We start from the raw sequence: 26500 nt of genomic DNA, 5'->3' as shown, positions 1-26500 counted from the left end.
AAGCACACGCGCGCGCACACACACACAGAGGGGTATTTTGGTGGTGGCGGTGGTGGATTTTTTTTTTTTTTTGTCTTTTTTCTTTCCTATTCACATTACAAAAGGAAAAAAGGGCAAGGTCCTGTAGAACTGACGAAGGAACTAACAAACATTACAAAAATATTACAATTTGTAAATATTAGCTCAACCCTCTCAGCTTTTATGAACAGGGCAGGAGACCCAGGCTGCGTGGGAAGGGTGGGGGCGAGTGAGAGGTGTCAGCTACGTCTATGGAATAGTTTCTTTTTTTTTTTTTTCCTTCCCCACCGAAGTTGCAAGAGATCTTGCTGGTAAAATATTGTTTTCGGGGGTTTACAGACCCCCTTCTTCCCAGGCTGGGGGAGGAAGCATAGTGCATAAACATTTCTTACAGACCGCCCCTCCCCCAGATGATTTGCCTCTTTTCACATTATCAACACGACAACTGCTCTAGTCACATAGTTCAACTTTTTTTGTCCTTTCCAAAGCACTAAGTCATTATTACAACTGCAAAAGAGCATCCTCCCTACCTGACCATCCCCGACCGACAGTCTAGTGACACGGTCCCCCCAAGTTCCGATCCCCCCACACACAATTTTTAAGGCCTTCAAATTTGGTGGGCAGGATTGCAGGGGAGGGCAGGAGGGACGGGGCCGAGGGACAGGGGGGTGGTCACAGCAGCACCCATCCCTCCGACTTCCCTAGAGCCCTCACAACCCTTCTCCCCAAAACCACTTCCCCAAAACCACTTTTAAAACCCTAAGATAAAAACGCAGCCACAACTTTCTCAGAGAGAGAAAGGAAAGAAAAAAAAGAAGACAAACAAACAAACACAACTCTTACAAATAAAGCATGAGATGAAACGGAGGGCCCATCCCAAAGCGAACCAAATATTGCAAACGTGCTTTCCAAAATTCAGGGTGGGGAGGTTGGGGGGAAGGAGGGAAACAGAGCAGCAGAAAGGGAGGCAGCAAGGGAACAAAAGAAGAACTGGAGGAACGTAAGAGGTAGCTTTTAGAAAAACAACACCCCCACCCTAACGCAACAAAACAGAGGCCGGCTCATCCCCACGCCAGCCCTGCAAATTAGACCCATTTTGGCAATGATAACGCACACAGAGGCGGGGCCACACGATTGCAGGGATCTGAATAATACAGGACCCCAGGCCCAAAGGACCCAGCAAATTCTAAGAAAGGTAGGATCTTCTCCAGAGTGTTTTAGGCTGAACCCTTGCTGGGTACAGAGGCCTCTGGGAGGCCCTGGGCAGAGCCAACGGTGACTCCAGAGTGCCCCTGACACACCCTCCCTTTCGCCCACCTTCTGCTGACCCCGGCTCTCACGTCCTGATCCTGAGTACTCCACTCCTTCCGTCCAGCTCTGTCCAGCTGGGATGGCAAGGGGCCGTGGCCAGCTGAAGTCTACTAAACCAACTATTAATTTATACAAGAAACAGAAAAGAACGTCCTCCCCATTTCCTCCAACCCCCAACCAAAAAAGAGATACAGGGGTTAAAAAAGCTCATGAGGTCACAAAAAACTGAGGTAATTCAAGTACAATGTGCTAACAGGGGAACAGGGGACACAGAAAAGAAGCAAAACATTTACATAAGGGCCAAAGCGCTTTCTACTCCTCTTCCTCCTCTCCTTCCTCCTCCCTGGGAACTTGTGGGGGGGGGGGGGGTTGCCCTGAGAGCCAGGAACTCTGTGCTGCTCTCTGGACCAGGGCTGGGGTCCCCACCCCCAACCAGCTAGCCCAATCCCCGGGCAGGGCGTCCCCTTCTCCAGGTGTAGGACACATCTGGGCACATCCTTCCCTCGGACAATGAGCCCTTTCACGGACGCCTTCTCCTAGGGCCTGAAATAGGGGTGGTAGGGATTGGTGTTGGTTTGCTTGGTGGGACGGTATAGGGTTAGTTATGTTTTCCCATTTTGGAAGCGAAAGCAGCTCAGCAGGAACCTCGCTCATGACAGGGCTTGACTAGGGTGGGGTACTCTGTTTATTTTGTGTTCTCAGAAAGCGGAGGGTGGGGTGAGGGGGCTGTGGAGTCCAATGCAGCTTCCCAGCTAGGGAGCTAAGCCAGGAGGGAAGGCGCTGCCTGATGCATGAGGGGCTGGGTACCCCTGCACTTGGGAGGGGCCTCTTGGAGGCAGGGAGCAAGGAGCTGGGGGAGGGGCAAGAGCCATGAGGCTTCCGAACACCTTGAGGGGACACCCCGAGCGGCAGAGCTGGGGGGTGGGGGGCTACAAATGAACTGAGTGGTGGGAGGGAAGGAGAGCCCCTCCCACTCCACTCTGCCCCCAGAGCTGCCATGTGACCTTCGACTAGTGACTGTGACCCAACCCAGCCCCACCACCTGCGGGCCCCCTCCCTCTGAGGGCGACAGGCAAAGATTGTTTGGCTCTGACCACAGCACCCCTCACCCCCTCCCTAGCCTCCACTTCTGGATGCAAAAGGAGGGTCTGGGTGGAGGGAAGAGAAAAATATACCACCAAGTGAGCTAAACAAACCATGCTCACCCCAACCCAAGAAAATGAAGCCAACCTCCAGCCAGGGAGGAGGGACAGAGGCCGCCGGGGAGGGGTGGTGGCGGGGCATCCAGGTCACTTGGAGCCCCAGAGAGAGTCCCAGGCCAGACAGCTATCAGGTTTCCTTTTTCTTCTCTCTCTCTTTTTTTTTTTTTTTTTCTATTTCCTTTTTTTTGTCTTTTTCTTTCTTTTTTTTCCACAGTCCTTCCTCAACTTCATCCTGCCCTAACTCTTCTCTCCCGGCTGCCCGCTCCCCCGCCACTGCCGCCGTCTTGCCTCACACGTAGCACAGGTAGAGGTAAGTCTTCTCTATCCTCCAGTCGGGCGGGATCTCCTCGGGCTTGTGGCCCTTCATGTGCTTCTGCATAGAGGAGAGGCTGGGGCAGTATTCCGTGCAGATGGTGCACTGGTAGGGGGAGGCGCCGTTGTGCGTGCGCAGGTGCTTAATCATGGCCGAGTAGTCCCGGGAGCGCTGGTGGCACAGCTTACACTCAAAGGGCTTCTCACCTGTGGGGGGAGGGCAGGAGAGAGCCAGGACACAGGGAGAGAGCCGTGAGGGTCTCGCCAGGGCTGCTCTGGGCCCTCGCTCGCTGGAGACTTGGGCCCCTCTAGTTTAGCACCTCCCACTAGAACTTTCTGCGACGACAGATGCACCATCCAATACGGTAGCCACTGGCCACAAAGAGCTACTGAGCACCTGAAGCACGGAGGCACCATCCAGTATGGTCGCCCCTGGCCACACGGAACTACTAAGCACCTGAAGTGTGGATACACCATCCAATATGGTAGCCATTGGCCACAGAGAGCTACTGAGCACCTGAAGTGTGGCTAGTGCCTCTGGAACTACATGCTCAGTGGCTCAGAGGGACTCCATGGTTCCTCATTTCAGCAGCCACACGTACCAAGGGGCTGCCCTGTTGCCAAGCACACCCTTAGCCCTGCCTCATTCTATTTAACCCTCCCAAAGGCCCAGAATCTTACCTTCCGAAGAAAGGATATGGGGGTCTAGAGAAGGGACAGTGAGGCCCTGAAAGTCCTTCGGGATATTCCTTCTAGGGGAACACGGGGATACAGTCGTTTTGAGGCTACAGCTGGTAGGGAGGAGGGGGATGAAAATGAGGGAATCCTTTCCTTCAAATGTGTTCCATTTGGGATGCCTACTCCTCTAAGGCTGGACCCTGCCTTCCCAGGGGGGCTAGAGAGCAGTGAGGGACAGAGAGCCTGGGAGTGCCCTGCCACACCCTAGCTGCTGCCCAGCCTCCTCCCAGTTAGAGTCCCCTGGAGCTGAGCAGAGGGTGTGAGGGAACCTTGTTTCGATACAGTAATTAACTGGCCAGCCATCTCGCTATCAATACTCCTCTGTGCAGAGGCCCCAGCAAATAATGAAGTAATGAACAGCCAAAGTGATCTAACTATCGACCTGCTATTTACAATAGTCACCACCAATGCATTTAATGATCGGCTCACCAGGTCACATCCCCAGCAGGGGGCTAAGGAAGCCCCAGGGCTCTGGAAAATACCGGGAGGGACTCTAGCTGTCAGCAGCAAGCACCCCACCCGAGGCTTTCCTTATGGCCCAGGCTGGAGGCAAGAACACACAGCTATGACACCACACATCCTCTTCTTGTTGCCTCCTTTATCCCCCCACCTCCTATGGAAGCATACTCTCCCCTCGGCCAGCACAACCTGTCCTCAGTCACCCCTCAGTCACCTCTCCCCACCGTCTTCTGGTCAGGATGGCTGTTTCCCCTGATCAGAGGAGGCTTCAAGTTTACCAGATTCCACTAGCTTCCACTACGCCTCGTATCCTCATGGGAGGTCCTTCTGAATACCCACCATCCCCCCAACCTGCAATGTGCTGCTGGGAAGCAGTTAACAACTGGCTCTCCAAAAAGGCCCGATTCTGTAGCAGTTGCCCATGGCCATGTTGGGACTACTCTGACCCCGGCTGCTTTTAAGCGACTGAGGTGATGTCACTGCACTTGGGAAGAGATGGGCAAGATGGGCTTTCACGGGCCACTGCAGGCCAGCTCCAGCCTTCCACTGCCCCCGAATCTGGCAATTCTGGACACCATGGCCATGTCTACTCGTTCTGTCCTCAGACCCCACCCTCTGATCACATTTCTCTTGCATAAAAAGGAATGTGAAAGCCCTGTGAAATGCTACAACGTTATACATGAAGAGGGGTTAGTAAATATACCTGCCCCTCTGATCTCTGAGAAGAACTCAACCCAACAGTGTCTCAGCTCTCCAGAGCTGAGTGCCTGGAGACCAGACTCAGTGCCCACCCCCCAGTTCTTACTCTAACCCCCAGTAACAAGAAACCATCCCAGCCTCTACTTTTCAGTAAGCAGGCCAACTTGACCCCAAATCAGGACGCACAAACTGCAAGCCGTTGGCATGGCTGCCTGGAAGGCCAGTCTGGGCCCCTGGAAAGCGTGCCATGATCAATTAGCAATGTCTGCCTCGGCCTTGACCCCGGGCGGTGGCACCTGGGCCATCGTGCTAACCTTCACCAGAGTCACGTTCCAGTCTTGGGGTAAGTCTTGGACCATCCTCGCCTGGGCTGCCCTGGAGAGCCACCTGCCCCTTACCCCTCACCCAGGTCCCTGCCCCAGCTCAGGTGCCCTCACCGGTCTTCAGTACCTGTATGCACCCTATAGTGCGTCTCCAGCTGGTGCTTGAGGCTGAACTTCTTCCCACAGCCATTGCACTCATAGGGTTTCTCACCCGTGTGGATGCGTTTGTGGCTCTTGAGCGTGCTCTCGTCCCGGAAGCAGCTGCCACAGAACTCACACTCATAGGGATGGTCGCCTGTGGGGACAAAGGGCTGGATCAAGGCCTTGCCTCTCCCCGCTCCCTCTTTAGGAAACCACAAGCCACATTCAGTACGCCAGGAAGAGGAGACTGCCTGCATTCACCACCATTCTCCAAAGACCATGGAAAGACCCGCCCCTCCCCCCCCCAGCTCCCAATGTGAATAGTGTGTTCACACAGGTCCGTACTTTACTGTGGCCCCTCGGTTGCCCATGGGTCAAGGGCCAGTCTCAGGAAGAGAGAGCGCATTTGGTTCAGGGATGAACAGCAATCCCCAGAAAGCAGGCCCCCACAAAGGGAAAGCAGACCTGTGGGCTTTGAAACCTTGTCCCCCAGCTCCTCAGGCTCCCTTCTCTTCCTTTTCTGTAGGTCAGGGGCAAAAGCCATGTTAGCCTGACTGACTCCCCCCTCCTCAAAAACAACCCTCCAATCTGAGAAACAACTAGATCACACTGCCCACCCCCACCCCGCCCAAATGCTTTCTGCTCTCTTCCTCCTCCTTAGTTTCAGCAGCTATGCTCTCTGCTTGATTTCTTCTTTTCTGCCCAGCAAACTCCTAGTCATCCTTCAAAGCCCGGCTCACACAACACCATGGTGTGGAAGACTCCCTGTAGCCACCCCCCGCCCTCCAGACAAATTGAGTCACTCTCTTTCTTCTGTCCCCAAAGAGAAGAAATGTCTAGCATTTTGTTATTTTAGCAAGAAACACAGGATTCTCACTGTACAGAGGAGAAGAACGAGAGGCTGAGAGATAGATGGTGTGTAAGGTCAAACAGCTTGTAAGCAGCTGAGTCGGGATTCAGGTCTGGTTCCAAGAGTGTGGACACGCGATACTCATCAGACCGCTAAGTGACACGCTGTACCGTGTGTCTCCTGTCATGCCCTCGGTGCCTCTAGAGTGGAAGCCCCTCCAGGGTAAGAAGGGGGTCTCATGCATCCCCGTTGCCTCGGTACGGAGCACCGGGACGCCCAGAGCAGGCGCTCGGGAACTGGGGGGTAGATGAAGTTGTTACCGGCTCCCTCCACCCAGCGGGGAGAGCTGTCGCCCATGGCCTGGAATCAGTGCCCAATCAGCCTCCCTTCCTGCGCTTCCCGCTCTTCAGTCCTCTGGAGGGTGAGAAGCCGGCGTGTGGGGATGCACCATCTCTTTCTTTGAACCACCCAACGCGGGGGCTTCGGGGGCTGAAAGGTGAGGACTTCAGCTACTTATTTATTACAGGAGTGAAGGCACAGACAATAAAGATAGATTGATCACCCCAGACTTTGTTCATGAATATTTAAATATCGCTGATTCGTCTTGTCACTGTAATTACAATTTCTCTGGGCTGCATCTCCAACAACCACAGTTTATGGTAAAGAATGGCCCACTGTATTTCACTTGTCCCTCTGCAGATGCGCGAGCCTGCCAACCGTGTAATGTCCTCTGCATTTCATACATTTTCTTCAGCTGCTGAAGGTTTAAGTCATCCACAATGACCTACGTTTTTTCATTATCCCCATGTCAAACCGCACTCGTGCCTGGGCATAAATTGTCCTCCTCGTTATAGACTCGCATGCCTGTGCCTTCACTTCCTCTTTAAAATGATATTTTACTCTCTTGTCTCTCTCCTCCTCAGGCCGCCAACCCAACCTCCCCCCTCTCCAACGCAGGCCCCTGTGCCCACATAAATTCTCATCTCTTCTGATGGTTCTGAAGGGTTTTTAGGGCTCTGTGGGGAGTGGATGCTGGGGTCTGCTCACTGCAGGCTCTCTCCCTACAAGAAGTCACGGAGGGGTAGGGTGGGAGCGCTCCCACGAGGCGTCGGACAGGAGAAGGCGCAAGAGCAGAGCCGTCCCTCGACACGAATTCCTCCCGACCTACGGGGCCCAGCCCTGGCTCAGAGGTACGTGCAGATCCGGGGCCGGACTGAATCCTGGGGTTCTCGGCACCTGCCTGCCCTCTGGCTGCCAGGCTTGTGCAGACCACCTGGTCCCTGACCGCCAGCCCAAAGGGAGCAGAGGTCCGTGCACACACTGGTCCTAATTAGCTGCATGTCTGTCCAGCTGAGGGTCAGTCTGTGCGGGCCTGTGCCCGCGTGCCCCTCTCCCCGTGCAGACGCCTGCACACACAGCCACCCCCCGCCGTCTGACATCCGACTTCCCCTCCTTGCCGAATTGGCAACGATAACGACTTTAATCAAGGATTCAGTATCCTCATTAAGATATAAATAAATAAATAAAGCAAGGGCCACGTGAGACTTCAGCGAGAGCCCGGTAATTAAAACGTACATCGGCAGCCACCCGGCCGGGGGAGGCGGGGGGCGGAGAGCCACCGTCTGTGCCCTTCCCCTCCAGAGGGGGGCCCTGAGAGTTCAAAAAACAAAGGGTTAAGGCAGAGAGGTTTGTTTGATCAGATTTTTATGAATTTAATTATGAAGTGGATCACATGTTAAATGAGTTTGAATAGGAAATCTCCAGAGTCAGCCCCGGGAAAGGAGTAAAGTGGAACTCGGAGGGAAAAAAAAAAAAAAAAAAGACACACACACACACACACATGCACTTTGAAGCATGGCAAGCACCTGGCCTAAAACCCTCACCCTGAGACTTAATGGTGTCACTGTGGCCAAAATGTACACAAAACTGGCTGCAGAACTCAAAATCCAATTTGTGGCACGTTGATTAACTCTGTACCCTCTTTAATGAGCTTGACATTAAGTGCAGGACAAACGAGACTAATTAGAGCCCCTCTGGCCTGCCCAGTGCATCTGTGACCCCAGCGGCCTGTCCTCACCTGGTGGTTTCCCTGGCACCGGCCCGGCCCCAATCCAGCGCCTCCTCTGGCCCCTCCCTTTAGCACAGCTGAGAGTTTATTATATGATGAGCCGTGTGAATCAGGGATCCATCAATGCCAAGAGCGCGGCTGGACTAACCTACAAAACACAGCTGCCGATGCTAAACACCCGGCCCCAGCAGCAACGGGGCCAAGAACAACGGAATATTAATGAGGCATTGTGTGTGGGGGTGTGCTCAGCCTGTATACATACAGCTTGTGTGCACAGGGCCTCGCTGGGGTGAAAATCGATGGGTGTGTATATGTGTGCGTGGGTAGCACACGTGCTCTATTTCCTAGATCAAGCAAGTTGCTTCTCCCAAACTATGTCTGGAATAGCCCCTCCCCACAGATCTGTGCATGACTGACACAGGGGCAGGTGATATTCTGACGTCTGCACTCCCAGAAGGGAAGAGCAGGGCACATCCTGGGTGGACTTCACAGGGCTGGGACCATTCAAGTCCCATGAAGCCCACACTGGTTCGACCCGGCAGCATGCTTCTAAGTGGTTGAAAGGTAACTGGCCACTTTGTTCATTAAGGTTGAACTTGGGGACCCAGTGGGGGAGGTGTGGACAGGCTGGTGCCTATACCACAGGGGATGCTTATACAGTCACTAGAGAAAGTCCTCATTGATATTCCCTCCTCCTGAGCCCTTCTTGTTGGGAACCTACCTTATGGGACCTCTCCTTGTCCTATGCCAGCGAGCCTGAATAGTTCTAAGCAAATCAAGTGATGTGAAGGCAATATGCTCCCCTGAAGTGAATGGCATCAAAAAGCATGAGCGGGGTTGGGGGGGGGGGGCTCCTTGATGAAGATGCACACCACTGGCAGGACAGGCCTGCTCGGTGCAGGATAAGTAAAGCCCCTTCCTCATTCCGCAAAGCCCGCCACCCACGAGAGGCCTGGCCTGTGTACTTAATCCCAGAGCTGTGATAAGACCCAAGAATGAGGAGAGAGAGGGTCCTACCATTTCCTGTCTTGAGGCACACAACTTTTTCTACCCCCTTCAACAGACATGAGCATACGCCCCATTATACACCCCGATACGGAGCGTGCCTTTCTGTCTCCCGGGCCCACCCTGTCCCCCACTCCCACTCCAAACCCAGGACAGAGCACACACAAGCAGAGACACATGCAGACTCAGAGAGGGACACTCCTTTCTCCATGTACAGTCAGTAAAGACCCAATTTTGTCACAGAGAAAGGAATGAATTTAAGTCACCCATTACCTTGCTAAGGGATCGATCTGCCCCTCGGCCCTCAGGGTCCATCTAGAGGGTGGGGCACAGGGCCCAGCCCCCTGACTCACAACCACCTTCCTCTCCCGTCCTCTGGCTCATTGTTCATAAACCCTCATCATCTCCCCTAAGCAAGGTTAAGGGCTAAGGATAGAAAATTTGCTTCTGTTATTTTAGAGCCAGCAGGACCACTCCTGCAACATTCCCTTAGGAGCCCAAGGGGGACTTCAGGAGCGAATGGTCGTGGGGTGGAGGCTGTGGCAGATGGTTGAGACCAAACAGGTAGTTTTTTTTCCCGAACTAGGTTTTGGGTCCACCTGCCTCAGAGTCTTTTGAGAATATATATCAAGGACGCGTAGTCTCGGATCCCACCCACATCCGCTAAGTCAAAGTTTCCAAAGGTGGGACCCAAGAGCCTGCATCTCTAACGACCACCTGCTGTGTGGAACACACAGAGACTGGGAACCCCAGACCCCCAAGGTGGGATGGGGAGAACAACGAACACGTACGTGCACCATGGAGGCGCCCGCATGCCCACCTCGAACCAAGAAGGGCGGAGGGCCGACTCGACCTCACATCTCCACTCCACATTTTTGGAGGTAAATCCAGACACGGGTTCCCAGAGACCCCGACCATCCACCTGCCACCTGCACGGGCCTACCTGTGTGCGAGCGCAGGTGACGTTTGAGGGCGGTGTGGCTGGGGAAGGTGCGGTTGCACTCGCTGCAGGTGTAGCTGCGGACGCCCGCGTGGACCTCCATGTGCTGCTGGAGCGCGCTCTGAGCCTGGAAACGCTTCCCGCACAGCAGACAGAAGACAGCCATGTCCGTGCCTGTGGGAAAGAGGAGCGGGGAGAGCCTCAGGGGGGCGGAGCTCAAGGCCATTCTTTACTCGTCCTGGTCCAGACGAGAGAGCAAGAGCCAGGAACAGGACCAGTGCCTCCAATCCCCCAAGCTCAGGGGCAGACCCAAAGGCACACCCAGCGTTGATGGAGCACCCAGTGTGCCACTGCAATGGTGGATAACATCAACTTACCGCTCACCCTCACGGAACCTAAAGAGAGAGGAGAAAGAGAGGATCGGATGCGTCGCAACAATAAATGTGCATCAGCAGCCGCGTGTAGTGCTGTGTCAAAGGCAGGGTACTGGGAAGTCAGGGTGGCCTCTGTGAGGAATCACGTAACGAAGACGGTAATACGCACCCAAGCCATTGCTCAAACATCACTGCTTTAAAATCCCATCTCTACCACCTCACCTTTCAGATAAGGCAAATGAGGCACACAGACAGACTGAGCAACTTGTCCAAAGCTCCCCCAGAGTTCAGAAGCTGCAGACACGCCGTTCGAACGCCGGCTGCCTGGGTCTGAATCCTCTCCGGAGGCTAGCCACAGACTCTATTCTTTTCTTTTAATTTTTTTTTAATGTTTACTTATTTTTGAGAGAGAGATAGAAACAGAGTGTGAGCAGGGGAGGGTCAGAGAAATAGGTAGACACAGAATCTGAAGCAGGCTCCAGGCTCTGAGCTGTCAGCACAGAGCCCAATGCGGGGCTGGAACCCACGAACCGCGAGATCATGACCTGAGCTGAAGCTGAGCTTAACTGACTGAGCCACCCAGGCACCCCAACAGACCCTATTCTTTTAACCAGCTCTCTCTTCCTTTCACTTAAGAGTCCATTCATTCAAAAAAAAAAAAAAAAGAGTCCATTCATTCAACAAATATTATTCTAGTACCTTCTATAAGGGGCACTCTCTTTTGGGCACTGGGGATATAACCATGGAAAACTGGACAAAGTCTCTGCTGCCGTTGTAGATGTCACCCCGCACCCGGGAGAGAGCATCCCTGAACACTCTGGAAAGAAACGTAGTTGATTGGAGGATCAGAGAGAAGAACAACACAGCTGGAGAGACGGGGAGACAGTGGAGGGGAAGGCCAAACCAGCAGGCAGGGCCAGGTCATGTGGGGTCTTGAAAACCACATGAAGATGTTTAGGCTGTGTCCCAAGACCAATGGGCAATTGTCAAAGGGCTTTAAGCTAAGGAGCACCATGAGATTTCCATTTCACTCTGTCTGGTCATTCCCTGCACTCATCAGAAGCACAGGTGAATTATGGTACCCTACACAAACAGGCTGCTATTTTCTATTATCAGCCCACTTTCTGATCAACCTGTTCTGGAGCCACAGCCATTCTGGGTACAGCAGCCCATGAGGAAGCATCTACACCCACCATCTGAGTCCTAACTGGTGGCTCACTGCCCGCCATTTTGGATCCTGTTTCCCTCAGCGTGTCAGCTCCCCTGGGAAGCTCATCTCTCCCCTCTTGGTGGCATCTGGGTGATATAACCTGTGCTCAGCCCTGCATCGCCCTGCCCTGTGTGAAGGATGCAAGTAAGTGGGAAGGGTAGACAGGCCTAGCATCTGTCAACCCAGCCCAGAGGGGGAGGAAGGGCGGAGCTCTGTCTATTCTGTGTGGAATCAAGGAGCTTCACATAGGTAGTGGGGTGAAGAGAAGGACAGCATGAGGACCTTGCTGCCTCCCGGGTCACCCAACGGAGACAGCAAAGCGGGGGTCCGCTCTCGCTGCCTCAGTCCCATTCGTGGCTGGGTTTAAGATGAACTAGTGGGAAGGCCAGACCCTCCCCCTCCCTTCACAGCCACCCCTGCAGATACTCAGAGGCCTGGGCAGCTGGAGCCATGCTCCATCCTGCCAGCAGTCGCTGCCTGCATCCAGGTCCAGGGAAGGCCGGGCACAAAGCAGGAGCGCGGTTTCGCTCCCGGCCTCAGTGCGCACGAGGGAAAGGAAGAATACAGGTGTTGTGCCGCTGCTTACCTGTGCCGCCATCTCATTGAAAACTTGCAACCAACCCCACTAGGCAGGCATCCTCCTCCCTCTTTTTTACGAATGGAAAAACAGAGTGGTTAAATAACCTGCCTAAGGTCACACAGTCCGAAGAGGCAGAGCTGGGATTTGAAAATGCCCAAGGTCTGTCTGACTTTAGAAAGCACAGGGCCAGGCCCCTATGTTCTTCTGGGTGTGCAATCTGTCCAGGCCTCTCCTGGAAGGGGCACAGTGATGACGCCACCACACCAGCACTAACCCAGCTTGGTCCAGCGGCCCCCGGACCTGCAGGGCCCACTCTGGCAACAGCGAGACCACCGTGGCCATTGGGAGGGGACCGCAAGCGGAGTCACAAGGTACAGCCCTCTGAGGCCTCCCAACCTCTGAGGGCCAGCAAGAACCCCAGGAGGTGCCGGGGTGCTCGGCTCCACCTGCCTGAGAGGGTGGTCTGTGGGACAGAAGCCGACAGTGAGCGGCTGGTGTCTGTCTAGCAGGTGAACACGCCCATGGGGGCAGTCCATCTGCAATGTGTGCAGTGAGACAGCTGCCCTGGCTGATTCACCCCGAGGGCCCCAAGCACCAGCCCCGATTAAGCCAGATGTCAAACAGCTGCCTTAAACTGGTCAGCTGGGGCAGGCCTCCTGGGCCAGCCAAGCCCTTCAGCGGCCCACAGTGCTCCTTCAGCATCCCCTGAAATCCCCGGCTGTGGAAGGTGCCTGGGTCAGAGGGATCGTGACAGTTCCAGTAGGATACCCCAAGCCTAAAAAGCCAAGCCCAGAGGAGTTCCAAGGGCTGGTACACCCAGCAGGACTGACTGGGGATACCGCAGCTCTCTGCCCTCTTGGTCTTCCGCAGGCTCCTCAAAGCTGCCCCCACTAGGCCATCCGTACTTCTCAGGATGGCCTGGACCCTCTTTGTGTCCGGCCGGCACACTCCATGAACGTCACTAAGTGTAGGCACTGTGCTAAGTGACCAGGGGGATGCTGAGTTCAAGCACACAAATAGGGACCCAGACTAGTTCCCAGGCAGATCGATGACCCACCAGGGACAAGACAGGGTGACCCCATGAAAACTTTGGCTTTGAGAAATCAAGAGCATTAACCAGCCAAGGAGCCGGAGGAGGGGTCCAGGGGCCGGGATAAGCAAGGAAACACCTCAAGAAAATCTCGGAGCAGGCAGACACAGGACAGACCCTGAGGACGGACCCAAGCAGGGGACGTTAGTGGAGGGTCAGACCACCGGGGCCACATCGCCAGGTGGGACAGATCACACTTCATGCTACAGGCTATGCGATGCCAGGAAAGGACAGGGGTGCTGGCGTGACCCAACCTGCATGCGAGGACAACGCCCCCAGGGTCACGTGGGGACCAAGAGCAGCAGCAAGTGATCAGAAGCAGGCAGAGAGCGGATGGCTTTTTTGACAGCACTGGAGGTGGGTGGGGACGAGACTCGGGTACGGGCGTGAGGACCAGAGCGGGGGGAGAGAACTGAGGCCCAGGCTGGAGATGGGAAGCATGGTACACCTACAGTCCCGGATGGTCAGCTCTGTGCCAGGTTTCAAGTTACATAATCACCACGTGGGAAGGAAAGGCTGCAATGTCCCTGCAAAGGTCCCTCTCCCCTTCCTGGGACATCTCACGAGGCTCAGGGGCTCTCCTTGGCCACTGACACACCGGCCTCGGTGCAGAGGTGAAGAGAAGGGGCCTCAGAGGCCCCATATCCACTCTCTCCTTCCTTCTGTTTGGAGACCAACAGCTGAGAGGAGATGGAAAAATGTTTAAAAAGCAAAAAGGAAAAGGTGGCGGGGGGAGAAGTGGGGGAGACACAAGAGAAGCCAGTGGTGCATGCAAGCTAAAAATCTAGAGACTAGATTTGAGTTATTAAACAATTTGCTGTAGTTTCTGCCTAGCTGATTGTTCGCATGTATGATGAGTCAAGGCAGATTCTATTACACTGGGAGATTAAGCAAATAAATGCTAGCTTTTGGAAACACATTAAAACGTGGGACTATGGAAATAAAATTATCTACAAAATTGTATTAGCAAATTCATTAGCTGCAGTGAGGTGTGCAGCCGGCCAAGAGGGCCGGGCAGTGTTAAAACACTCGGCTCCTTTCAACGCCTGAGCTCCAGAGATACTCGGTGCTCTTTCTGACACTACGGAGAGACTTTGTGCCTGAGACCACACTGGGGAGACGGGAGGAGGCTCCACTGTTGGCAGAAAATCTTCAGTAATCATACTGAAGGAAGACAAAAGCAGCACAGAGGTCTTGGTCTGCCACTCGCTTGCTCTGTGATCCTGAGCATGTCACTGAACTTCTCTGGACCGGGCTGTGCTCATCCTTTGCCACACCGCCTGTAGTTGCTGAGATGGTGACGAACGAGATACCCGTGAGCGTGGCAGAACGATGAAGTGGTAGCAAGAGCCACTACCGGCCCGGATAACGCCCCTGTCTGACTTAGAAAGTCATGCCCCTTCCTCTGGGCAGACACCGACGGTCACCTGGGTGCACAGCTCTCACGAGCAAAGAGGCTGGATTCCAGCCTCCACGTCCCCCCCTCAGCCTGGGCATCCTCCCACAGCAAGTGAGCTGCTTCGGGATCACCGCAGCCCCACACAACATACGAGCCTACATTGTTCCGTCGACTCAGGGCTGCTGCTTCCAGAAGTGCACTCTAGAGAAGGCATCCTGGATGAGTTACACCATTTAGGACTCAGGGCCAAGAACATCTTCTTCCTCTAAGCCTTCATGACTACAGCACATAAAAGCCTTTGATACATTTATTTTTGACACTCAGTTCTGCCTAAGAGATTGGAAACCCTCTAAAGCAGGAGCTGTTTGCTTCAGCTCTGTGTTCCCCGACACAGAGCGCAGGGCCCAGCACAGAGCAGGCACTCAGTAATTGCATGGTGCGTAAAAGAATAAGTAAGGAGCTGGGAGACAAATCGCAAAGGGCAGAGGGGGCAGGGGGTACGGGCAGTCCCGGTTCAGACAGCCAGACCCAAGAGCTGAAGAAAGCTCAGACCAAATGAAGCCATTCCTGAGCACTTCCAGGGAGACTCTCCTTGGCAATTAGTGATACTGAGTGACCCACAGCCATCTGATCTTGTTGGGGCCTCTCGTGTCTGTCTGGTGGGCTGGACAGGACTCCCCAGTTCTCACTCTGTGTCTGAGCTCTGTTGCTCAGAAGCAAAGACTGAGACCACCAGTGCAGTGAAAGAGACCTCCGTTCTGGCCCAGAGGCACCGCCTTCCTGGCTTTGTGACCCTGGGCCAAGCAGCCGCTGCCCTTGGCCTCATTTCTTCCTCTAGGAAACGGCATTCCTAACTCACCTGCCTAACTCACCTGCCAACGTCAACGTCCCAGGGCTGTGATGAGGCAAATGACAAATCTTTCTGAGTATGTAAATTCTACAAAATGTATTGTTTCCTATCAATCTGTAAATTTCGATGTAAATTGGATACATAAATTAGCCTTGGTCCAAGGAAATAATTTATCAGGTCAAAGAACAGTACCTCCTCTGCTCTTCTGAAGACTGACTGGAGCTCAGTCTTGGGCTGTGTTCCAAGGATGTCTGCCTGAAACGGCTTATAACTGGAGATAAGAGGAGGGTATGGAACGAAATAACCTCCTGAATGAAAAGCATGGTTCCGGGTAATGTGGGCAGAGCCCGTGCAAACATCTGGGCTTCCTTTTGCCTCACTTCTGTCTCTGGAGATGGTGACCCACACCTCAGCCATCCTCCACCCCCAAGGGTAGCACAGCCCGTTTTGGCTGCAGGGCACGTACGACTCACAGACTCTCAATTTAAAACCAGTTTAATTATAGCCAAAAAATGGGAGAAAGCCAAGGCCAGGGTGGAACAGGAGGCAGGAGGGGTGACATAGACCCAGGATATTTATTTCACCCAGGTGATGACTGGGTCTGAAATTATGAGCCACAAAAACCCTCATGTTTACACCTGTGCCATTTACATACCAATTAGCTCTTTAATAGAAAGGAAGGAACAGGATCAGAGGGGTACACAGCTGGAGGAGATGTTCAGGTGCGACACCTTCTTGGAACAAGGCTCTTATTATCTCCAGCATAAGCAGTTTCTTAATCAAAAGAGCAAAGGGATCTAAATATACTCGGGCTTTTTTTGGTAAGCTAGCTATGACTGCCACGTGTGCATGTGCCGGACTGTGTGCACTCTGTGTGCGTATGTGCGTGCACACGCACCACGGATGGGCTTGTCATGTCCAACCCCACCTAAGCAAGCCAAGGAAGAGATGCTTCCCCTGCAACCGCCAACAGGTTTTTTTTTTGTCCCCAGAGGAAGAAAATGTCAACTTTCAGGGGCTGTGAAAACCTTGGTTTAAACTGAAACCGTCTCCTACCCTCCCTCCCGCCCCTCCCCCCTGTCTGACCCCCAAATCCGTCAGACATGTCTTTCTATACTTCCTCTGACCTCCCGGATGCCATTGCCAGTCACGGGCAGCCCCAGTAGCCACACATCAAAGCTATTGATGAGACTGCCACCTCTCCCCGCTCCTCAGCTTTCTCCCTCCTCCCCCCACCCCCTTCGTTGGTAAAGAACACGGCAGAACTGCATCATCCACTGTGCGCAAGAAAAAGACGGAGACGAGCCGTCCAAGGCTGACTCACACAGAAGGCGGGAAGACTCTGTCTGCATCTCAAGAGGATGGAGAAGGCTACAGGTGTGGAGGGGGCAGGGACACAGAGCACACGGAAAGGAAATAAATGTCCAGCCATGACATCGGCAGGAGTGCCTCCCTTTTGGCTCCCCCTGTACCATCATTTAGGGTTTGGCTTCTTTTCAAGGGATCTACTGGAGAAAGGGTCAAGAGCTCCCTTGCTATCTCTTCTCTCAGGCACGTGTTGCAGGATCATGTGCGTGGAGCTCCGGAATTCCCAGGCTTCTTCAGGAGGCTAGCTGTGAGCACAGCGAGGGCTCAGTCTGCCCAGCCCAAGACAGTGTCAGCCCAATGACTCCAAGAAAGACAGCTTCTGAGCATGGGAGACCAGCCCCACTATTTCCTTCACTGCTGTCGGTCTCCCCACCACAACAGGTAGAGGAGGCTAAGAAAACATCTTGGAAGGCCCACCTCAAACCAGATGAGCCGCAAGTCTGGGCACGGGTGCTTGTCTCCGACATACAGAGTCACCTGCCGCTGGGACACCTTTGATCATCTCTGTTCAGTTACATCTTCTCAAACCAAGCCAAGAGCTAAAAACCTTAGCATCTAGTCTTCTGGTCAATTCCAGTCTCCTTATCCAGCCCTCCCCACCCCTTTTCCCTTTCTCTCCTGAAGCCTGGAAAGCGGTCTCTATAACCTTCCACTTCCACAAGGGAAAGGGGGACGGTTATGGCTTCAGAGCATCAGTCCAAGGAACAGAGAGTTCTCAATGAATAACCAGAAAGGGGAGGAGCCAGAACAGCTGATTCAAATTTGTTTTCAAACTGAGCCGGGGACGGGTGAGCGATTACATTTCTCAAAGCACACACCCCTGCACACGTGCGCGCGCACACCCTTGCGGTCTCTGGGGGAATGTGGCCGCGTCCTCAGGCAGCAGCTAGCAATGCTGGCTCCCAGAAAGCCGTGTATTTGTTTAGCAGTGGGCTGCAGACACAAGTGCATTTCATTACTCGGCACCTCCAGCTACAGTAAACAAATTTGTCAGCTCACTAGCTCATTAAGGTGCACCCCGGACACAGGGGATTTATTGAGACCTGCACAATAAAAGTAACATGAATGGATTTACTAATTTTGTCAATCACTCCAACAAACGAGCCGGAGAGGAGGAGAAACTGGAAGAGGGGGACGAGAAAAAGGGGTGGAAGAGGAAGGAAAGGAAGCAAAACGGAGGAGGAAAAGTGGGAGTTTGGTTTGCAACAGAGTCAACAGGCTAGAATGAGATCCGGTCTGTGCTGGGCTGGGCCGTGCTGCCCGGTTACAAGACCGCCTCCCCACTGGCACGCCCTCATGGCGGGCTACGCTTCCCAGGGTGTATGGCCCCTAGCAGGAAAGGCGCCAAGGGCAAACTCAACTGCACTACGTCAAACTGATGGGAACCTCCTCCTTCATTCCCCCCACCCCAGCATCTGATGCAGAAGTAGGGAACAGAACCCAGTATTAAAAGCCACACCAGGGGAAGCAGCAGCGACCTCCACACCAGGCACCTCTCTCCTCTTCCCACCTATACCTGCAGCCACTTCCTAGTCATGTACTTGAACCCTTTCAGACATTCCAGAGTGAATCCAAATTTCCACCACAAGAGCAAGAAGAGGAGGAAGAAGGAAAGGAAGAGAGAGAGAGAGAGAGAGAGAGAGGGAGAGAGGGAGGGAGAGACAGAGAGAGAATAGGGGGTGGGCTTGGGGTGGGAAGTAAATCCGGAGAGGTATGCAGCCCTCCGGTCTGTAACTTTCAAAATGACAGCAGGACTGGGGCAAAGGTCGCAGGGTCCGCGGCCTTAAGCACCTCCGCCAGCTGTGGCGGTGCAGCCTGGAGCCCGCAGGACGCCTGCCCGTATAAATCAGCGGTAAGCAGCCCCTGCTGGGGGCGAGGACAATGGGCCCACACGGGGGCGGGAGGCAGGACAATGGGGCCCGGCCAGTGCGCAGGCCCGGAACAAATGTGCCCTGGCACCACGGGGGCCCCCATTTGTGAAACTAATTGGCCCACGATTGAAAAATTGGACCAACTTCAACAGCCCTGAGAGGGAAGGGGCAGCCTGCAGTCGCCCAGCCCCGGGGATCAGAAGCTTCTCCCAGGTCCTGCCCATCTGGGAGAGGAGAGCTGCCTCTGAGACGGGGCCAGTCTGAGAGGAGACGGACAGGGGAGACGGACCGAGCAGGTGAACAGAGTGCTGCCTTGAGGGACCCGGGTGCAGCCTCTCCTCCTGAGATACAGAGAGCTGCCTTCCTCGATTCCTCTACACTGCCCTTCTACAGGATAGACAGGCAGTGGTCTACCCTCGGGGTTCCCAAAGGCTCTGGACTTGGCACCCCTGGGGTAGGTGGGTAGCACACACAAAGCTCCAGTGGGTTCTTCCTGCAATCCAACTGGCATGCATTCTGCTCTGTGCCCTCAGCTCTCCGTAGACGGCATGAGCTGGACTGTAAGAAGCTAGGATCACCCAGTCTCTAACTCCTCTGGTCCTGGTGGCTTCTTGGAAAAGAGTCCCTGAAGGGTGTGATGTGGGAAAGGACAGGCCAGGGTAATTATCCTGCCATTGTCCTCCTGCCCTACCCTTTCCTAGGACTTTTCACCAACTGAAGAGGGTGAAGAATGGAAAGCACTGAGGTCTTCAGCCAGAAGGCCTGTCCTCCAATCCTGGCTCAGTGACTAAGTCACTGTGCACTCCTGGGTAGGTTACTAGACATCTCTGGGTCTCCGTTTCCTGACTAGAAAAATGAAGGTGATAATAAATGACCCTTGAAACTTTTCCTCCTACTGCAACAATTATTCTAGGCCTATGGAAGAGCATGCTGGAAGACTGAAAGATCCTTCTTCCACTGAGATGTGGTGAAGGCATTTCTCCCTCAGAGTCTGATTAGAAAGCCTTCTTTTAGTTAAAGAGAATCTCAAGGCTTCACTAGAAACCACCGTCTTAGGCTCACAGAGGGACAGTCACCAGGTGAGGCAAAGAAAAGACCCACGTGGATCACTAGGGGCCAATCTAGGTCTATCACCCCTAAGTCCTTCTCAAGCCCTGTGAGATAGGGAATTTTAGGGGATTTTAGGAAGATGAGGAAAGCAAGACTTGAAAGAACGTACTGGGTCCTTTCTCTCAAGTGACCAGCAATTACCTGCTTAGTTCCTTCCAGAACTGGCCATACGATCAGAAGGGCAATTCTGGAGTCGCTGGGTCTGAAGATACCTCCAAGCCTCTGTACTAGGCGATGGTTTGGCCGATGAGATGAGAGAGAGGGGAGCAAAGCTTTCTCTCCCATGCCCCCCACAGTGCTGTGATAAAAAAGCCAAAGAGTGACCCTCGGAGAGGGTGAGCAAGAGAACCAGACTCTCTGAAGCCAGTGGTCTCATTTCCCTACGGCCCTGTGCCCCCACATGGCGGGTACCTCAATTTCTTTTTAAGTTTATTTATTTACTTTCAGAGAGAGACAGGTGAGAGGTGATTAGGGGCAGAGAGAGAGGGAAAGAGAGAGAATCCCAAGCATTGAGAGTGCAGAGCCCGATGCAGACCTCAAACTCATGGACCCTGAGATCACGACCTGAGCGGAAATCAAGAGTAGGACGCTTAACCGACTGAGCCACCCGGGGGCCCCAGGCACTGCAATTCGGAGCAGTGGTTCGGGTCCAGAGCTTCAGGAGGGGGTACGGCGGTTCTGCCTGAAGATGAGACCCGATGTCCTTATTTGTGTAATAAGTTCTTACCAGATCTTGTTTATCTCTTCTGTTCATCAAGTGGACAAGACATTTTCTATAGAGACTCAATCTCTCTGGTTCCGAGCATCCCCCAAGTCATCTTGAGGCCCCCAGGGGAGGAGCCAGGGTCCAGAAGAGGGGTCTCTGGGAAAAAGCAACTCAGCTTGGGTCTTATTTAAAGACCTGTAAACCCCGATGTATTTCAGACAGTGAGGTGGATGTAGGAGGAGGTCCAGAGAGAAAGGCAGGGAGGGACAGACAAGGAGAGACAGTCAGAGGCCAGACAAAGACCCAGAGAGACAGGAGGGGTTGGGGAGGAGAGCAGGGGTTGGAGGGGGACAGATATTCAAAATAAAGTGAAATGTTGATTGTTTCAGGGCCATTTCAATATCTGACAAACATCAGGCAATGAAAAGAAAAAGCAACCGCATATAAATAAACAAAACCCAACCAAAAAAAAAAAAAAAAGAGAGAGAGAGAGAGAGAGAGAAGGACGTATTCATTTTACTGACATTTTAATGGTTCTTCTCCTTTCCCCCCCAGAAGATGATTACAAATTAAGCAGCATTTAAACGCTTTTTACTGTCAACAATTAAAAGGAGGGCTGGGAGCCTGAGACTGTGGTAGCCATTCATTCCCACGGTAACCAGGCTATCAGAGGCACCGCCAGGCTTCCCATACTGTACCGCACACAATGGCCAAAAAGGGAAGAGTGCGTACACCGTTAATTTTGCAGGACATTCAGAAGCAAATTAAAATATAAAAAGCTCCCGCACAAAGGTAGATACCAAGAGTGAGGGCAGGACAGGTCAAGCTCTTGGAATTAAAGTCTTAGCAACGGCAGAGTTTAAGCACAGCCTGATTACACCTTATTCAAGGCTGCCCTGCCTTCGTTTTATGGAGACAGAGACACAGAGAGAATTTCCCAGGAAGGATGGAGGGTGGAGGTGGCTTTCCTAGACAGAAAGGAATAAACAATTAAAAGGACCCGGCAGCTCCAGGCCAGACCCCAGGTCCCAGGGAGTGAAGGGCGGACCCACCAGCTCCCTCAACCTGCACTTCACCGATGGGCACTGGTCCACTGACATCTAGCCCTTTTGCACCTGTGCCATGGCTTTCTCTGTTGCATCACAGAGAGGAACCAGGTGATCTTCATTCTGCTCAGAGGAAAGGGTTTCATTCCGGAGTGAACCAAACGAACAGAGGCAACTGTTCAGAAACTGACCTGCCTTCCGTCCCCACTGATTCACTCCCACCCCTGCCCACCCGAGCATGATACTACCCAACACTCACGCCTTTCCGAAACGCTAAAAACCCTCTGGGTTGGGTCCCGGTAAATTTTCTCTCGCTAGAACCCTTGTTTAGGTTACTCAAAAATGGATTCTAAGAATCCACATCATCTCAGGTACCTTTTAGAATAATGGGATAATGAAAACTCGCCCCCTGGATAAAAGGGAGAAAAGAAAGGACTGAAAGAAGGAAACGGAGTCGGGTGGAGAAGCAGGGGATGTCGCTACCCGTTTCCTTTCCAGTTCTTCGGAGAGCAACGTGGAAAGTCACAGAAGCGAGCTGGCTCCAGAGGATGAGCCGGGTCCGTTTCTGTACCGTAAAGTTTAATATGCAGGAGGGGCGACAGAGAAATAAAAGAGACACGTCCCCTTTAAAAGGAAATATAATTTACAGTGTGCAGCCAGGCGGCCCATAGTTTCAATCTCGTTTACTATAGAGAAAACTCTGCTAGCTGTTCTCTATCCCACAAATCCGATTTAATCAGACAAGCCAGCCAGCGTGGCTTGGAGTAAAAACGGATAATTAGTAAACAGAGAGCTACTCCAGTGCTTCATTGGCATTCGAGTTGGGCTACTGTGTCGCATTTAAAATGCAGTCTGATGAAGTTTACAAAATCAAACCATTTGTTACTCCTATTGAAGAGGCTTCAGGCCACTTGCAATTAAATTGGAATTAGTGCTCAGAATGAGACACAGCAAATTCATACTAAAAAGGGATCTGACTTTGAGACATTTGACTTCACTTCAACAGTTTTCTGTGTGAGTGTGTGTGTGGGTGTTACCGAAAGACGCCTCACTCACCCCGACTCTGCAGAGCTCCCCGACTCAGTGAGCTTGTCCCCCAAAACCTCCTACTCTTGGGGCTGGCTGCGGGGGGAGGGGGATGGGGCCACAGGGGAGGGACAGCTGACACTGGAGAGCCAGGCCCTGCATTCACACCAGGACGATACTGTACTAGGGAAAATGTGTCCACAAAGGACCATATGGCTCCCTTCTGCATTGAGCCTTTGGACAAGGGGGTGGAAGGGGGGGCGGGGAAGCTGCCAGAAGGCACACTTCCAGGGGGCACCGGCCCCGCCCACCTCAGACAGCAGGCTGGCGGCTCTGGGAGAACGGGGGCACCTTTTCCCCGTTGGCCGGGTTCCTGTGACGCTCCTGCCTTCCCTCCCTCCAAGGCGCATGCACAGGGAGGGTTTCTGTCACCATGTCCTAGCCCATCAGCATGCCCCCGGCCCGGTGCGCTGCCCTTATAGGCAGAGAAGACTAGACAAACTCTGTCTTGGCAGGGCTCCCTAACCTAGAGCCCACAAAGCCCCCAAGCCGTCCAGGGACAGAATTCAGGAGGCTGGTGAACTTGGAGAAGAAAAAAAATTGTATCTCTATTTTCACCAACCTCTACCTGAAATTCGGCAGCTCCTTCAACGGGGAATAAAAGCAAAACAACCCCAGCCGCATTAGCCGTACATGCGGCTTGGTCGTGGACAGGGCAGATATTTGCGTACCCACACCACGTGAGAAGTGCTGCATTTGCAGCCAAACATTCATGCAAACCGCTCCTGCAAAAATACAGTGGACGTTCAACCACTGCCTGAGCTTAACAGGATAACAAAGAACCACACATAGGTGTTACAAATGATTTTTTAAAAATATTTTTCTGTGTTTGAAGTTTCCATTTATAATCTCAGGTATTTTACTTGATGCATGGATTTCACCAGACTTCCCTGGGGCCCCATAGCACAGAGCTTCAGTTTGGGAGGATGAAACAGCTCTGTGGATGGATGGCGGTGAAGGTTGCACAGCGCTGAGAACGTACTTAACGCCATTGAAGTGTATGCTTAAGAACACTTAAAATGGCAAAGCCTATGTTATATACGTATTTTGCCAAAATAAAAAGAATCCTTGGTCTCAACCAGTCAAAAGTTACCTGTACAGGAGTACAGCCCTCTGATGCTCAGATGTATCCAGACAAAAACTCAGTTTCGCCCCTCCTTCACCTCCTCCACATCTCCATCTGCGGTGAAGAATAGGCCGGAATGGCTCCTGGGAAGCAGGGAGTGGCCACGTGTGGTTCCTTGGAAAGGACCCCGCCGGAGGTCCAGACTTCTCAGCTCTGACACCAACCAGCCTTGGGCGAGTGGCTTCAAGTTCAAGGGTTACTGTCTCCCTCTCCCCATCAGAATGAAAGCCACCTGAGAGCAGGGGCCTCCTTTCTCTCACACACCGCTGTTCCCTCTTGGGCCTGACAAGTGTTTCATGAGTATTTATTGGATAGAGGGAAGAACGAATGGGTGGATGTGGGATTAAACAAATGAATTTGGTCTCTCTGGACCTCAATCTCATCCCTGATATAAAGAGGATAGGCTCTGTGATCCTTTAAAGCTCCTACAGTTGGAGGGGGTTCCATCTGCTCTCCTCTAGCTACTGCTCACACACATCCTCCAGTGTGCAGCCCTCCGAGACAGACAGCGGGTGGCGCACGTGCACAGGTTGGGGATGGACCGTGGCAGTAGCATGTCTGACGTGACAGGGCACCGCCCTCAGGCCCCAAGACTTTCATGCGGTCCTCAGGGATGACCCCACACTGGCCCACTAGGCCTCGTGGCCTGCCACCCAAGGAGGAAACGAGCAAGGTGAATTTACAGGCTGGCTGAACACACACGAGAAGGAGCCACGGAGGCCTGAGGAGGAGGCTCCTACGTGGCATCAGGCGGCCAGCCGCAGTGGCTCTGAAAGCCTGGGGGGAGGAGATGCTCCTTTTGGCCATTCAGGGAGGGAGGGGGAGGAATTTGATTATGGTCACAAGGAAAAACAAAACACCGTCCACCAGACTTTCCCACTTCCCCCAAATCTGGAACCGGCCTCCCTGTAAGTAGGCTGTGTTCCTGACTCACTACATCTATCCCAGGGAGAGGAGGCGGAGCGTCCAGCAGGCGCGTGCCTGGGCCTCAAGGCCCTGTTAGATGGTGTGTGTGTTCCTCGGACAACGGGTGGGCAACCTAGTCCTCCCCCACACCACACACGTGCCCGTATGCACACCGGTGGCGTCTGAAGAAAGGTCTGGAGAGACACTCCAGCTCGGATTCTAAAAAGGAAACGCAAAGTTCAATGTCAGTGGTTTGGGGTTCTTCTTTCCTCCATGTAAATTTTGTTTCCTAGGTACCTCCCCTTTCAGTTCCTCCTCTGGAGTTTCTGGGCCACTCCCTGGCATGACTGGGGCCTGAGGAGGGCCCCAGGACACACAGGAAACTTTATGGCTGACGCTCATGCCACGGCCAGGTGTCCAGCACCCCGGTCGTAAACAAAGTGGCCCGAAGAGACTCCTCTCTCGAACACTAGCACTGCTGGGTCACCAAATCAATCTTCCCATCCTGTTCTCCTGCTTTCTGCAAGTCCTCACTTCTCTCTTCAGGTGGTGTTACTTTTACTCCCCTCGGGACACAGTATGGAAAGCCACTCAGGACACCCCTCAGGCATTTTCTCACTCGAGCCTGCACCTGGCCTTTTCTGAGTTCCCATTCTATGCAGGCGTCAAATCCTAAGGCTGTAATCCTGAGATACTGCTCGCCACCAAGATGCTTACAGTCTAAGAGGAGCTCTGCAAAAAGCCCGGACTTTGGAGTCAGGTGAAACCTGGGTTCAGATCCTGTCTCTGCCATTTATTTACCAGCCATATAGTCATATGCATGCCCTACTAGCTCTGGGTCTTGGTTCCTTCATCTGTATTAGAGTGCTAATACCCAAGTTCAAGGATGCTAGGAGGACTGAGGATAATACACGACAGGTGCCCACCACAGTGCCAGGTGGAACCGAGACATGGGCGCTGCTTAGAACGTTGACCCAGGGGACGGGGTGAGGGTCATGGAGAGACAGGTACGTGAGAAAGTGGACGGTGGTGTTGTAGCCTAGGTACCATGAACCGAATCACAGCTGGAGGAGCTTACAAAGAACATTCCAGGCCTTCCATCACCAACCAGAGCTTTTCCTCGAAAGCGTTCACTTTAAACCTCCTTCCCACCCTCCAAGTTCTCCCATCCACTTGATCTCCGTACATCCCTGGCAGCCCTTCCTGTCCTCACTTCTGTCGCCATTCAGTCCAACCTTCCATGCCCACGGTTCAACTACCAGCTGCCTCTTTGCCAATTCCTGAATTCCCCTGCCCATTATCCCTGCATCGTTCCCACCCTGTCAAACCCAACCTTGGCTCGGTTACCTCCTCCCTTCTCCACTCCTAGGGCTGCCTACATGGACTGCCTCTACTTCCCAAGGCTCACTAACCCCTCCACCCATCATGATGTCCGTGCTTCCACTGTCCCACCAAGACCAAAACCGTTTGCTTCTCATAACCAGTGACCCCCATGTGTCACTAAATTCAACAGACGTTTTCTCATCTTCCCCTCAGGGGACTTCTCAGCAGTATTAAGATTGATGACCACTTTTTCCTCTCTGAAACCTCTTCCTTAACGCCACACTCTCCTGGGCTCCTTCCTATTCCTTCCAGCGATCCCTTTTCAATCTCTATGTGGGTTTCAATTGTTCTGGAGAGGCAGAACGTGGGGATTCCTCCGGATTGTGTTT

At 53.2% G+C, this 26500-nt stretch overlaps 1 protein-coding gene across 5 annotated transcripts in view; it reads right to left on the bottom strand.

The window, feature by feature from the left end:
* Nucleotides 1–2307: 2307 nt before the first annotated feature.
* Nucleotides 2308–26500, bottom strand: part of ZBTB16 (zinc finger and BTB domain containing 16) — a 188597-nt gene continuing 164404 nt past the window's right edge. For all 5 annotated transcript variants that reach the window (XM_042907251.1, XM_042907249.1, XM_042907248.1 and 2 more), the window contains 3 exons: nucleotides 10070–10240; nucleotides 5190–5357; nucleotides 2308–3050 (listed from right to left, as the gene is read on the bottom strand). In XM_042907251.1, coding sequence (XP_042763185.1) covers nucleotides 2821–3050; nucleotides 5190–5357; nucleotides 10070–10240 — 569 coding nt within the window. In that variant the 3' untranslated portion in view covers nucleotides 2308–2820. The remainder of the gene's footprint in view (nucleotides 3051–5189; nucleotides 5358–10069; nucleotides 10241–26500) is intronic.

Source organism: Panthera leo, chromosome D1 (assembly GCF_018350215.1).
Source record: "Panthera leo isolate Ple1 chromosome D1, P.leo_Ple1_pat1.1, whole genome shotgun sequence".
NCBI classification, from domain to species: domain Eukaryota; kingdom Metazoa; phylum Chordata; class Mammalia; order Carnivora; family Felidae; genus Panthera; species Panthera leo.
Note: the sequence above shows the minus strand (reverse complement) of the source record. Positions and strands in the feature narration are given on the sequence as shown.